The sequence below is a fragment of the Myxine glutinosa genome, chromosome 4 (assembly GCF_964187855.1).
Source record: "Myxine glutinosa chromosome 4, kmMyxGlut1.1, whole genome shotgun sequence".
NCBI lineage: Eukaryota > Metazoa > Chordata > Myxini > Myxiniformes > Myxinidae > Myxine > Myxine glutinosa.
This window is the reverse complement of record NC_136264.1, coordinates 148,820,155-148,832,846: the sequence shown is the minus strand read 5'-3', so window position 1 is coordinate 148,832,846 and position 12,692 is coordinate 148,820,155. Positions and strand designations below refer to the sequence as shown.

Sequence of the window (12,692 nt, the reverse complement as noted above, 5' to 3'; positions counted from 1 at the left end):
TCCGAGGTAGCAAAATGTTTTCACACCTTCCAGCTTCACGCCGTCTCCAAGATCCAACTCAACATTTCCTGCATCTGCAGCTCCCTCTGTGCACACCTTACATTTGAATGTAGCTGTCACACTGGTAAATGACCCTCTCAGACCACTACATTTTTGATGAACCCACTCAGCACACATTGTACATTGAATGGAGTTCACTCCGACACCCTTCCTGCACACAGCACACGGCCACTTCCCAGTTCTTTCCACCTCACCACATGCTTTACCACTTGCCATCACCTTTGTCTTTCCGATATTCACCTTCAGACCTTTTGTCTCCATACATTCCTTCCACTTGTTCATCTTTTCCTTCAGTCCATCCATACTTTCCACAATCAACACCAGATCATCTGCATACAACAACTCCCACGGTAAACCCTCCTTTACGTTCTGAGCCAGCACCTCCATCACAGCTACAAATAGTAGTGGACTTAGTACCGACCCCTGATGCACTCCCACCTTCACCTCAAACTCACCACTGTTCCCGTCCTTCGTCCTTACAGCTGTGCGCGCTCTTTTGTACATTGCCATCACTACTCTGATCAACCATTCCTCCACTCCTAACTTCCTCAATGCCCATGTCAATACTTTGCGTGGAACCCTATCGAATGCTTTCTTCAGATCAACAAACCCAAAAACAACTTCTTCTTCTTATCCATGTACTTCTCCTGCAACTGCCTCACAATGAAAAGCGCATCTGTCGTTCCTCTTCCTGGCATAAATCCAAACTGCATTTCGTCGATCTTCACTTTCTTCCTTATCCTCCTCTCCAACACCCTTTCCAATACCTTCATTCCATGCTCCAATAACTTTATCGCTCGGTACAAGCCACACTCCAGAGGGTCACCTTTCCCCTTGTATAGAGGGACGAGGGTACTCAGTTCCCAATCCACTGGAATGCGGCCTTCTTTCACCACCAGATTACAGATCTCTGTCATTCTCTTCACACCCCAACTTCCTGCTGCCTTCAACATATCTCCCACAACTCCCGTCGGCCCTCCCGCTTTTCCACTCTTCATTGCTTTTATCGCTTCCTCAACTTCCTTCTCAGTTATCTCCTCACCAACGGCTCCCAACAGACTAGCTTTCATTGACATCCAACCACTTACAAGCTCAACCACATCATCCTCTACCCTACTCAGCCTCTCTTTTAATGCCTCCCTTACTGTCACCTCTTTCAACCTCCACACCTTCATTCTCGGTTGGTACTTCACCGAGCTCTCCTCGCACCTTTCACCCTTATGTCGCAGACAACCAAGTGGTGCTGTGAAACAGCCTCCTCCCCCGGGATCACCTTTGTGTCCCGGAGGTGCCCCCTATCTCGCCTACGCACCATCAGGTAGTCAACGGTTGTCGTCGCCCCACCTGACGTGTATGTAACAAGCTTATTGTCCTCTTTCTGGAACTGAGTATTACAAATCAACAAATCAGCTCCATCAGCAAACTCCAAAATCCTTTCACCTTCTCCATTTCTCACATCATATCCGTAACCCCCATGAACTCCCTCAAAACCATCCATACTCCTTCCCACATGTCCATTCAGGTCTCCTCCCACCACAACAACTTCCTCATCTTTCACGTTTTCCATCAGCTTCTCTATCGCACACCAGAACTTGTCCTTCTCTTCATCGCTTCGACCAACCTGCGGAGCATATCCCGAGATGACGTTCACCAAGAGCTTTCCAATCATCATTTTCACCATCATCAACCTATCACTCACTCTCATCACACTCACCACACTGTCTACAAACTCCTCAGAAAACAGGACACCAACACCATTCACGCCCTCCGGGCACCCTTGCCACACAAACTTGTATTTCTGTCCCTGCCTACCCTTCACCATTCTCACACCACTTCCCTTCCATCTCGTCTCTTGCACACAACATATGTCCACTCTTCTTCTGACCAATACTTCCACCACTTCTCCTGATCTCCCTGTCATTGTCCCTACATTCCATGTCCCAAACCTCAGAAACCGATCTCCACTTCGGGCTGCACCCTGCCCATATGTACTTGTGATTGTCATGGTTCTCTTTTTGAGGCAATGTTTTTATTTTTATTTGAGGCAATGTCAAAAAGGCAATTTTGCCAAATAGGCAAAAACAATATGGCTCCCTTACCTGTAATTTGGGAATCAATAATACAAATGAAGCTAACATAAGCAAGGTTGGAACATCAATACTAAAGGGTTACTGCAATCAACATTTGGAAAACTCGTTTTTGGTTTTAAAATAAATATCAATACACATGGATAACAAATAACTTGGTGATGTTTTGTGTTTGGGTGTTCATAGTTTCTGCCCATAAAACAAACAAATGAGCATGGCAGGTCCTTGCACCATCATCATAAGAAACAGAAGTCCAAAAACAGAATTGAGCTTAACAACACGAGCAAACTTGCCTTTGCGCAGTTTAGTCTAGGTTCGAATCCCAACCTGACTATAGAATGTGAGATTGGTGCTTCAATCACAGGCAAGACGTTGCATCGCAAAGTGTGGGATGGACGTCAAATAGAGTATCCCCGTCTGCTAGCTGTGTATTTCATAAAGAGTAGGTCAATGTGTGCCGACAATGTAGCCAACTAACCACCCCAAATACCAATGAGAAGGCAATGGCAAACCACCCAGTATAATCATTGACCTGAAACAGTTGTGGCAGCACCTAATCCATCCAAGAGTAGCCCAGTAAAGACGGGGACAATGGGAAGCCAGCATTGGTTCACAGATAGTTGACGAATTTCATGAAATATCAACTTAACGTAATCAAATTGTAGTACTTAGGTTGAATTGTGGCGTTGTGGATTTGTGGCGGCAGCAATGGGAAAAGGCACCAGTTTGAAATGGCCAAATAATTCAAGATCCCACGAAGGAGCCCCAAGCCTTTTAACCTACAGAGACACCAATGGAGTGGTTTTTAACTGACTGGGAATTCCACATGCAAGAACCGTCCATCATATGTTCACGTGGAAGCACTCTGATAGGCCAGTGTGTACATGTGGCCATCAATATCAGACCAGTCCTACATGTTTCACAGGTTTCAGAGGGTTCTTTGCAGAACTACTGATGCTGCAATCAATTGGCTCTCATTACTAGATATTCAATTATAATGGTCTACAAGATCTTTCAAAAGAAGAAGCATTTGGGTTTATCAAGCGTACGAACAACCCTGGTGTTGGGCTAGCGGCTAGGGTGCCGGCTTAGGATCCTAGGATCCTGGGTTCGAATCCCGGTCGATTGCTGAATTAACGCCAGGGGGGTTGACTCAGCCTGTCATCCTTCCGAGGTCGGCTAATTGAGTACCAGTTCACTGGTAATTCCCTGTTTGTCGTTAAACACACCTTCAACAGCTCTCCCTACCTCTTCCACCTCTTCCACATCTTACCCTACCCCTCCTCCCCCCTGTTCTGTATCTGATGCTCCCCCTTCCTCTTCATTAACGGTATGGACCTCAAACATCCGGGGCCTTCGTTCAAACTTAACCGATCTCTCCATACAGGTTGCTTCTGTCAAACCAGACGTGATCTGCTTAACAGAAACTTTCCTCCTTTATGATGTCTCTGATTCCATAGTATCTCTCCCGGGCTACTCCCTCCTCCGGTATGATAGACCCGAGCCACGTCCTGGAGGCGGGGTTGCTATCTTTATCAAAAACTCTCTTCCTCACTCGCCCTGCACTGCACTCTCTCCACCTCACCCCCAGGAATACCTCTGGCTACGGCTTCCCCTTCGCTCCCACCTCTTGTTCATATGTGTGTTGTACCGTCCACCAAACAGTGATGACTCCATCTACATCTCGCTGTCTGATGATATGGACCAACTTCTATCTACTCATCCCAACTCTCTCTTCCTCATATGTGGTGATTTCAACTGTCATCATGCCAGTTGGCTGGGTGTGGGTACCTCTCTCACCAGCCATGGCTCCTCAGCAAAGGACTTCTGCGACTCACTGGGACTGACACAATCTGTCAATTTCCCGACCCGGATCTCAGTCAACGGAACATCTTCTCTTCTGGACTTGGTTATGACTAACTTCCCTGAAAATGTCTGCTGCTCTTCTTCTGCTCCGATCGGAACATCTGATCATGTCCTTGTTAAAGTGGACATCTCTCTGACCATCCTCAGGGAGCCTGCTCAGCGTCGACGAGTCTGGCATTTCACTCAGGCCAACTGGCACGGTCTTCAAGCAGCCATCAATCATCTGGACTGGTCTCCCATCTCTACCACCTCTGACATCAACTCATCCTGGGAATTCTTCCAAAGTAAATTGCTCTCTCTCATGCACAGATTTATCCCATCTCGTCTTCAGTTGTCATACCCTTCCTCCCGTCCATGGTACACGGAATCTTGTGGTGAGGCTGTTGCCCAGAAACAACTTGCCTTCGTCTCCTGGAAAGCAAATCCAACGGAAGGAAATCTCATTTCCTTTCACAAAGCCCGAAACAAGTGTGTGTCCACCCTCAGGAGAGCCAGGAAACAATATCTCTCCGTTCTCAAGACCGAACTCTCTTATCTGTCTCCCTCTTCCAAATCCTGGTGGCGTCTGGTCAAATCCGTTTCTGGTGTTTGTTCCCCCTCCATCCCCTCCCTTACCTCAAACGGCTACACAGCTGACTCCGCACGTGAAAAAGCTGAATGCCTCAACTCTGTGTTTGCCTCTAAATCTTGTGTCCCAAACCCATCCCTCTCTGTACCCACCATACCCAGTCGTACCCTGCTGCTCCTGGACTCCGTGTCCTTTCCTCCTGACAAGGTGGAAAAGTTTCTGTCAACCCTCGACTCTGATTCTGCAACTGGACCCGACGGCATCAGCCCACGGGTCCTAAAATCCTGCTCTGCTGCTCTATCTCACCCTCTCTCTGTTCTCTTCACCCTCTCTTTTGCTCAAGGTCAACTGCCATCTGCTTGGAAATCAGCCAACATCACCGCTTTGCACAAAAAAGGTGCAAAAACAGATCCTAGCAACTACAGACCAATCAGCCTTCTCCCAATTATCAGCAAAGTCATGGAATCCATCATTGCTTCTGATATGAAATATTTCCTCTTCTCCAATGGCTTGATCTCTGATCATCAATTTGGTTTCAGACCAGGTCACTCTACTCTGGACATGCTGCTTCTGCTGTCTCAACAATGGATGGAGGTCCTCAATGCCAAACAGGAAATTAGAGCTGTCTCCCTCGACATATCACGTGCCTTCGACACGGTCTGGCACCCCGCTCTGCTCACCAAACTCTCCTCCTTTGGTATCCATGGAAATCTCCACGCATGGCTGGCGGACTTCCTCTCTAGTCGTCGTCAACGTGTGGCCCTGAATGGGTTTCTCTCATCTCCTCTTCCTGTTCAGGCTGGAGTTCCCCAAGGCAGTGTTCTGGGCCCCGTGCTTTTTCTGGTCTTCATCAATGATCTCTCTGACTCTCTCGAAAATCCTCTCTATCTCTTTGCTGATGACTCCACTCTCTGCCGCTCCATTCCTCTTCCCTCAGATCGGCAGTCTGCTGCCTCCTCACTCTCTGAAGACCTGGACAAAATCACAGACTGGTCAAACAAGTGGAACATGTCTTTCAATCCTGACAAATCTCACACTCTTACTATGTCTCTCCGAAAAGATCGACTGGACAACCCTCCCATCTACTTTCTCAACAATCCTCTCCAAGAAGTTCTGTCGCTCAAGATTTTGGGTCTCACTATCTGCCATGATCTTTCTTGGGAAAACCACATTTCCAAGCTGGCCTCCAAAGCCAGTCGCCGACTGGGCATCCTCCGTCGTGCGAAGTCCTTCCTCGGCACACCTGAGCTCCTCACCACATACAAGGCTTTCATCCGCAGCTCAATGGAATACTGTTCTCCCCTATGGGCCGGTGCTCCTGCCTCACACCTAGCTCGGCTTCACGCTGTTGAAACCAAAGCTTTCAGAATTATTGGAATCTCCCGCGATGAAGCTATCTCTGAGGGCCTTTCACTCACTCACCGCAGGCAGGTAGGTGGTCTTTCTGTCTTCTACCGACTCCTCTCCGGCCTTGCACCCCCAGCTCTCTCTGTGCTCTGTCCCCCAAATATTCCTACAGGTCGCACAAGATCTGCCAGCAACCCTCTGATGGTTAAACTGCCGAAATCTCGGCTCTCCGCTCACCTTCACTCTTTCATTCCTCTTTTCTCCCGCCTCTGGAACAAACTCCCTCACTCCCTTCAATCCCACTCCTCCCTCCAGGTCTTTAAAACAGCCGTTCACCACCATCTCTTATCTTCCCCCATCCAAAACCTTGATCTTTTCTACCCCCGCTAATTCACCCCAGATCCACCTTGTTTGAAATTCCAACTTCTTTCCTGGAAGTCCTGGCAGTGTCCATATGTTTTATACCTCTCCCACTGCCCCCTTCCCACGCCCCCCCCCCCCCAAAGCCCTCGCCCTCTCTCAGATCTCTCGATGTCTCCATGTCTCTCGGTCCCTGCTCTCAAATGTTGTGTTTGTGTCCTTCCCCCTCTCTCCCCATCTTGTCTACCGCTCCCTATGTTATATGTTATATGTTTTATGTGTCGGTTTGTCTTTCTGTGTGATTAATGTTCGCTCTTTCACGAGCCTCGATATTGTATACAAAAAAAAAAAAAAAAAAAAAAAAAAAAAAAAAAAAAAAAAAAAAAAAAAAAAAAAAGGCGGCAAAAAGGGTTGGCGTCACGAAGGGCATCCGGCCGTAAAACATTGCTTCAAAAAGGGGACCAAAAAACAACAACAACCACGGTGCCCGAAAAAGGCCAACCCCCGCTTGCGGGGAAAAATGGCCTCTAAAGGTGGTTATTTTTTATTTTTAAGCGTACGAACAAAGTACAAGATAAAAATTATTTTACAAAACAACTGCCATATAAAACACAGTCAGTTTGTGTGTTTGTACAAATGTCTTTCCCCCTTCATAAGGGTAGGTTTTAAAGGCCAATCTTTTAACATGAATGAATGTTCACGAGGGTCAATTTTTGAGGTCTATAAAACATGACGGTCTATAAAACAAACCTCACGATGGTCTAAAAAACAAATTCGAAAAACATTTTCCATAAAACAGTAATTATGTCTCTTTAATGGGAATTGCAGATGGTGGCTTGCAAACTGAGCCTCAAGTGTGGTGTACAAAAGTGTTTTTTTTAAATTAACAATAAATTCAAGGTGCAGGGAGGTGAAATTCACTGCATGTGATGTGCAACACGCGCAGAGTAAAATGAGTGTTCATTTATATCCGTATGATGTCTAATAAATAAGACACTGTATAAGCACACCTGACACTAGGCCGAGGCTTCAGACTTTGGCATGCTCAAGAGGCTGCACTGTTGAATAGTTGTTCCTACCTGTCGTATTTGACGGCCTTTTTACGACTCATTTTATAAAAAACAAATAAAGCATGGGATGCTGTGGGGACTTGGGAAGGCAAACTCCTTTTGTTGTATTGCTGTAACCAATAATGATACACGAGTTGGCATGTTCACGTTTGTCGATGAAAACCGTATAGTTGATTTGTCTCTTATTAATGAACATCAACAATGTACTGATTCTATTACTGAGACAATGCAAGCGCATTAAACACACACAAGGGTGTAAAAAAAAGGCCTTGTGACATGCGAGACACATGGTACGTTACGTCATGCAATTGCAGTTTTTCAGGGTGGCAGAATGTGAGACACCCAAAACACACTAAAAATATCATTAAAATTTGCACTGAAAAGAAATTACTGAAGTAGTGATTTTAAATATCATTTTCAAATACTTGGACGAACAAAGTTCAAATGAAGTAAAACTTCAAACAGAAACAAACATCCAATATTTCAAACAGCGTTCCAAGCATGGGGAGGGCTACCACATAATAATAATCATAATAATAATAATAATAATAATAATAATACATTTATTTTATATAGCGCTTTTCAAGAAGCCCAAAGGCGCTTTGACAGAGTACAAAAAACAAGTGCAAAAAGACAAAAATCAATAGGTAAATAATCAAAGCAAAAGGAAGGAGAAGGAGAAGAGATAGTCAGGGGTTAAATGCTGTGGGTTAAATGTTGAATGCAGTGTTGAACAGGTGGGTCTTGAGTGATATTTTGAATGTGGTGAGTGAGGAGGAGTCTCTGATGGTGTGAGGTAGTGAGTTCCAGAGGGTGGGAGCAGCGATGGAGAAGGCCCTGTCCCCCCAGGATCTGAATTTGGTGGGGGGAGGGGGGGGGGGGTCAGGAGGTTGGTACCAGCAGAGCGGAGGTTGCGGGTGGGAGTGTGTCTGGAGAGGAGGTCAGTCAGGTAGGATGGGGCCAGGTTATGGAGGGCTTTGTAGGTCAAGAGGAGGATTTTGTACTGGATTCTCTGGGGGATGGGGAGCCAGTGAAGCTTGTAAAGGACGGGGGTGATGTGGTCATGGGTCCGGGAATGGGTGAGTAGACGGGCAGCGGAGTTCTGAATGTATTGGAGTTTATTGGTGATTATTGAGTGTATTGAATAAGGGTGTCAAATTGTAATGGTTCAATTAAACAACTCTTGAATAGTTTGTACAACTACATGATACTTACCCACCACAATCCCACAAGTTCAGCACAAGGTTTCCAAGGAAACGGACGTGAGAATGTTCCACATCAACTGAAGGAGGTATACACAGAACTAATAAGCACGAGCCAGGCAAACAAAATACGAACTTCATGTCAATTCTGTTCAAATTGTAATTGTACATGTAATTGATCACTGTAATTAAAAGCTCCTGTGCTGACGAGATAGCTGAACGGCACGCAGACTGGTCTATCAGCTTCCTAGCCTTGGTTTGAATCTGGACCCAGCCATAAACTTTCATCCTGGTGTTTCGCATGGAGGGCGAGGCATCAATGCATGCACAGTTTTTTGGAAGGAACTGTGTGCCAGCACTAGTTGCTGATGGATGTTAAAGATCCACAGTGTCCTTCGTGAAGAGTAAAGGAGTCGTCGCCAGCACACTCAGCAACTTACAAACTAGACAACCATCGGAACGCCTCTTCGCGGTGGTTGTACCCATCAACGCAAGTCGGGGGGCCTAATCTTCCCCATTCTTCCCTGCTACCTGGATTTGTCAGGGCAGCATGGTCACGGACAGAGTGCCGATCGGTCCCCATGGATTGGCCCTTTCCCTCGTGTGTCTCTGTGTGTCTCTGTCTCTCTCTCTTTCTAACGCATGAAGGCGGGGATACACCATACTGAATGTGGGGGGGATCTCTGGGTCGCTCCTGCGAGATCGATCAGCTGTCTCCGTGCCGCAGGCTTGTTTGAGAGAACTGTCTGGGGCTATACAAAAACTTACAAATTAATGTCCTGACTGACTGCTGGGAAGGCAGCGGCATAAGCAAAAAATGGAATTAAGGTCATAGTGATATGCTCAGGACTCTTATCATCCACCTGTTCATTTACTCAGAGCATCACTTCATTTTAGTGATCGACAACTCTTGCACGTCAAAAATGTGGCCTCGGTTTATTTTATAATGCAGGCACATGACCTTATGTAAGCATAAGATTTGTTGTTTCCGAGCACATCAGATCTACGAAATTGGATGGATAATTCCGATGAGATATCCCACTGCATCACTACCAACAGAATGTTCTCAAACAAGTGAAATGCACTTACTTGTAGCTCCGAGTCGTCTTGTGTCCCGAGCGATGTAATTTGCAAAAATTATGGAACGCATGCTGGTCTTTCCAGAACCACTCTTCCCCATTAAAAGCACCTGTAGGGATATGAGAGATGTGAAGCCGAATTATAAATGACCCTTTCATTTATAGCTACGAAGCTATGGATATTAAGAGGAATATTGATAAGAATTGATACCCATAGCAACTCCCAAATTCCCCCTCTCCCACTTCACCAATATCCAACCCCCTCCCTCACCATACCCCAGCTCCCAAGCAAGCAATATTTCAGTCTGAAGCAATTTCATTTGTATTATCATTTACAGTGAAGATACAATCAGTCACGTTTTTCCTTTGAATTCCTTTCATGTGGTTTAATCCAGAGGACAAGAAATACACATCTATATATATAAAGTAGAGTTGGCCTCTATCTATGATCTCTAAGATCTCGAGAACCCGTGGACGGATTTGCGAGCGGAAAGTACTGTTCGACTCGGGATGGTCCCAGGAATGTCACGGAGACATAAACATTTAAAAAATTTCGGGTTTTAAAATTAGCGTATTATTAGCACTAGCAGAAGAGAGAGGGATTCGAAGGGAGGGAGCGCAGCGCTTCTAGCGCTTCTGACTACAGCACACCTTCTATATATATAAAGTAGAGTTGGCCTCTATCTATGATCTCTAAGATCTCGAGAACCCGTGGACGGATTTGCGAGCGGAAAGTACTGTTCGACTCGGGATGGTCCCAGGAATGTCACGGAGACATAAACATTTAAAAAATTTCGGGTTTTAAAATTAGCGTATTATTAGCACTAGCAGAAGAGAGAGGGATTCGAAGGGAGGGAGCGCAGCGCTTCTAGCGCTTCTGACTACAGCACACCTTCTATATATATAAAGTAGAGTTGGTCCTGATCTATGTATCTATGATCTCTAAGATCTCGAGAACCCGTGGACGGATTTGCGAGCGGAAAGTACTGTTCGACTCGGGATGGTCCCAGGAATGTCACGGAGACATAAACATTTAAAAAATTTCGGGTTTTAAAATTAGCGTATTATTAGCACTAGCAGAAGAGAGAGGGATTCGAAGGGAGGGAGCGCAGCGCTTCTAGCGCTTCTGACTACAGCACACCTTAAAATTAAAAAAACTTCGGGTTTTAAAATTAGTGTGTTACGCGTAATTAGCGCTAGCAGAAGAGGGAGGGAATCTAAGGGAGGGAGCGCAGTGCTCCCTCCAGCGCTTCTGTTAGCGTAATTAGCGTATTTCGGAACGTTAATTTTTCAACTTCATTATTCGGAATCAGTACGTCCCAGAGAACCTTCGTAACGTTAATTTTTCAACTTCATCCGATTGACATGGGACCAACGGCATGTGACAAAGAGTGAAACATACAGGCTACATTTATTTGACGACAATGAGTTCCGACTTCCGACCTCGGTGGGATGACAGGCTGAGTCAACCCCCCTGGTGTGAAGGGGGAGGAGGAGGGGAGGGGGAAGAGAAGGGGAGGGGAACGAGGGGGAAGGGGATGGGAGGGGGGAGGGGGAGGGGGAAGGGGGAGGGGAGGGGGAGGGGGAAGGGGGGAGGGGGGGGAGGGGAAAGGGGGGGGAGGGGGGAGGGGAGGGGCCCTTCTTCCCCTGGGCACCCCCGCACCCTTCCCTCCCCCCTTCCCCTCCCCCCCTCCCCCCCCTTCCCCCTCCCCCCCCCTTCCCCCTCCCCCCCATTCCCCTCCCCCCCATTCCCCTCCCCTCCTCCTCCCCCGCTTCCCCCTCCCCCCTCCCCCCCGTTCCCCTCCCCTCCTCTTCCCCCTCCCCTCCTCCTCCCACTCCCGTGCAAAGCCGGGTACCTCTGCTAGTACTCTATGAAGAAAACAATGGATAAATGTGGGATTTATTCATTTTGTGTTCTGTAATATTGTGCGGTGGAAGTAAATGTTTTCTTGCAATAACATTTCTTTTACATGTCTAAATCTTGAATAGTTTGAATAGTTAATCTTGAATAGTTAACATTTTACATTTTACATGTGATGGCGGTGAGTTGCTTGAAGGATGAAGTGGGACAAATCGTTGTGGACCCAGATGGAATTAAAGGAAGATGGAAGAGATATATGGAAATACTGTTGAATGCAGAGAATGAATGGGATGGCAACATAGAGAGTAACCCAGTTTTAGGACCGGCAGAGAAGATAAGCGAGAAGGAAGTTGAGGAAGCGATAAAAGCAATGAAGAGTAGAAAAGCGGGAGGGCCGACGGGAGATGTGGGAGATATGTTGAAGGCAGTGGGAAATTGGGGTGTGAAGAGATTGACAGAGATCTGCAATCGGGTGGTGAAAGAAGGCCGCATTCCAGTGGATTGGGCACTGAGTACCCTCGTCCTCCATACAAGGGGAAAGGTGACCCTCTGGACTGTGGCTCGTATCGAGCGATGAAGTTATTGGAGCATGGAATGAAGGTATTGGAAAGGGTGTTGGAGAGGAGGATAAGGAAGAAAGTGAAGATTGACGAAATGCAGTTTGGATTTATGCCAGGAAGAGGAACGACGCACGCTTTTTATTGTGAGGCAGTTGCAGGAGAAGTACATGGAGAAGAGGAAGAAGTTGTTTCGTGGGTTTGTTGATCTGGAGAAAGCATTCGATGGGGTTCCACGTGAAGTAGTGACATGGGCATTGAGGAAGTTAGGAGTGGAGGAATGGTTGATCAGAGTGGTGATGGCAATGTACAAAAGAGCACGGACAGCTGTAAGGACGAAGGACGGGAACAGTGGTGAGTTTGAGGTGAAGGTGGGAGTGCATCAGGGGTCGGTACTAAGGCCACTCCTATTTGTAGCTGTGGTGGAGGTGCTGGCTCGGAACGTAAAGGAGGGTTTACCATGGGAGTTGTTGTATGCAGATGATCTGGTGTTGATTGCAGAAAGTATGGATGGACTGAAGGAGAAGATGAACAAATGGAAGGAATGTATGTATGGAGACAAAAGGTCTGAAGGTGAATATCGGAAAAACGAAGGTGATGGCAAGTGGTAAAGCATGTGGTGAGGTGGAAAGAAC

General features: G+C 46.6%; 1 protein-coding gene across 5 annotated transcripts in view; it reads right to left on the bottom strand.

Annotated features, from left to right (window-relative positions):
- LOC137425365 (ras-related GTP-binding protein A) overlaps window positions 1–12,692 on the bottom strand; it is a 47,131-nt gene that overhangs the window by 21,355 nt on the left and 13,084 nt on the right. For all 5 annotated transcript variants that reach the window (XM_068113729.2, XM_068113728.2, XM_068113727.2 and 2 more), the window contains 2 exons: window positions 9,650–9,749; window positions 8,574–8,640 (listed from right to left, as the gene is read on the bottom strand). In XM_068113729.2, coding sequence (XP_067969830.1) covers window positions 8,574–8,640; window positions 9,650–9,749 — 167 coding nt within the window. The remainder of the gene's footprint in view (window positions 1–8,573; window positions 8,641–9,649; window positions 9,750–12,692) is intronic.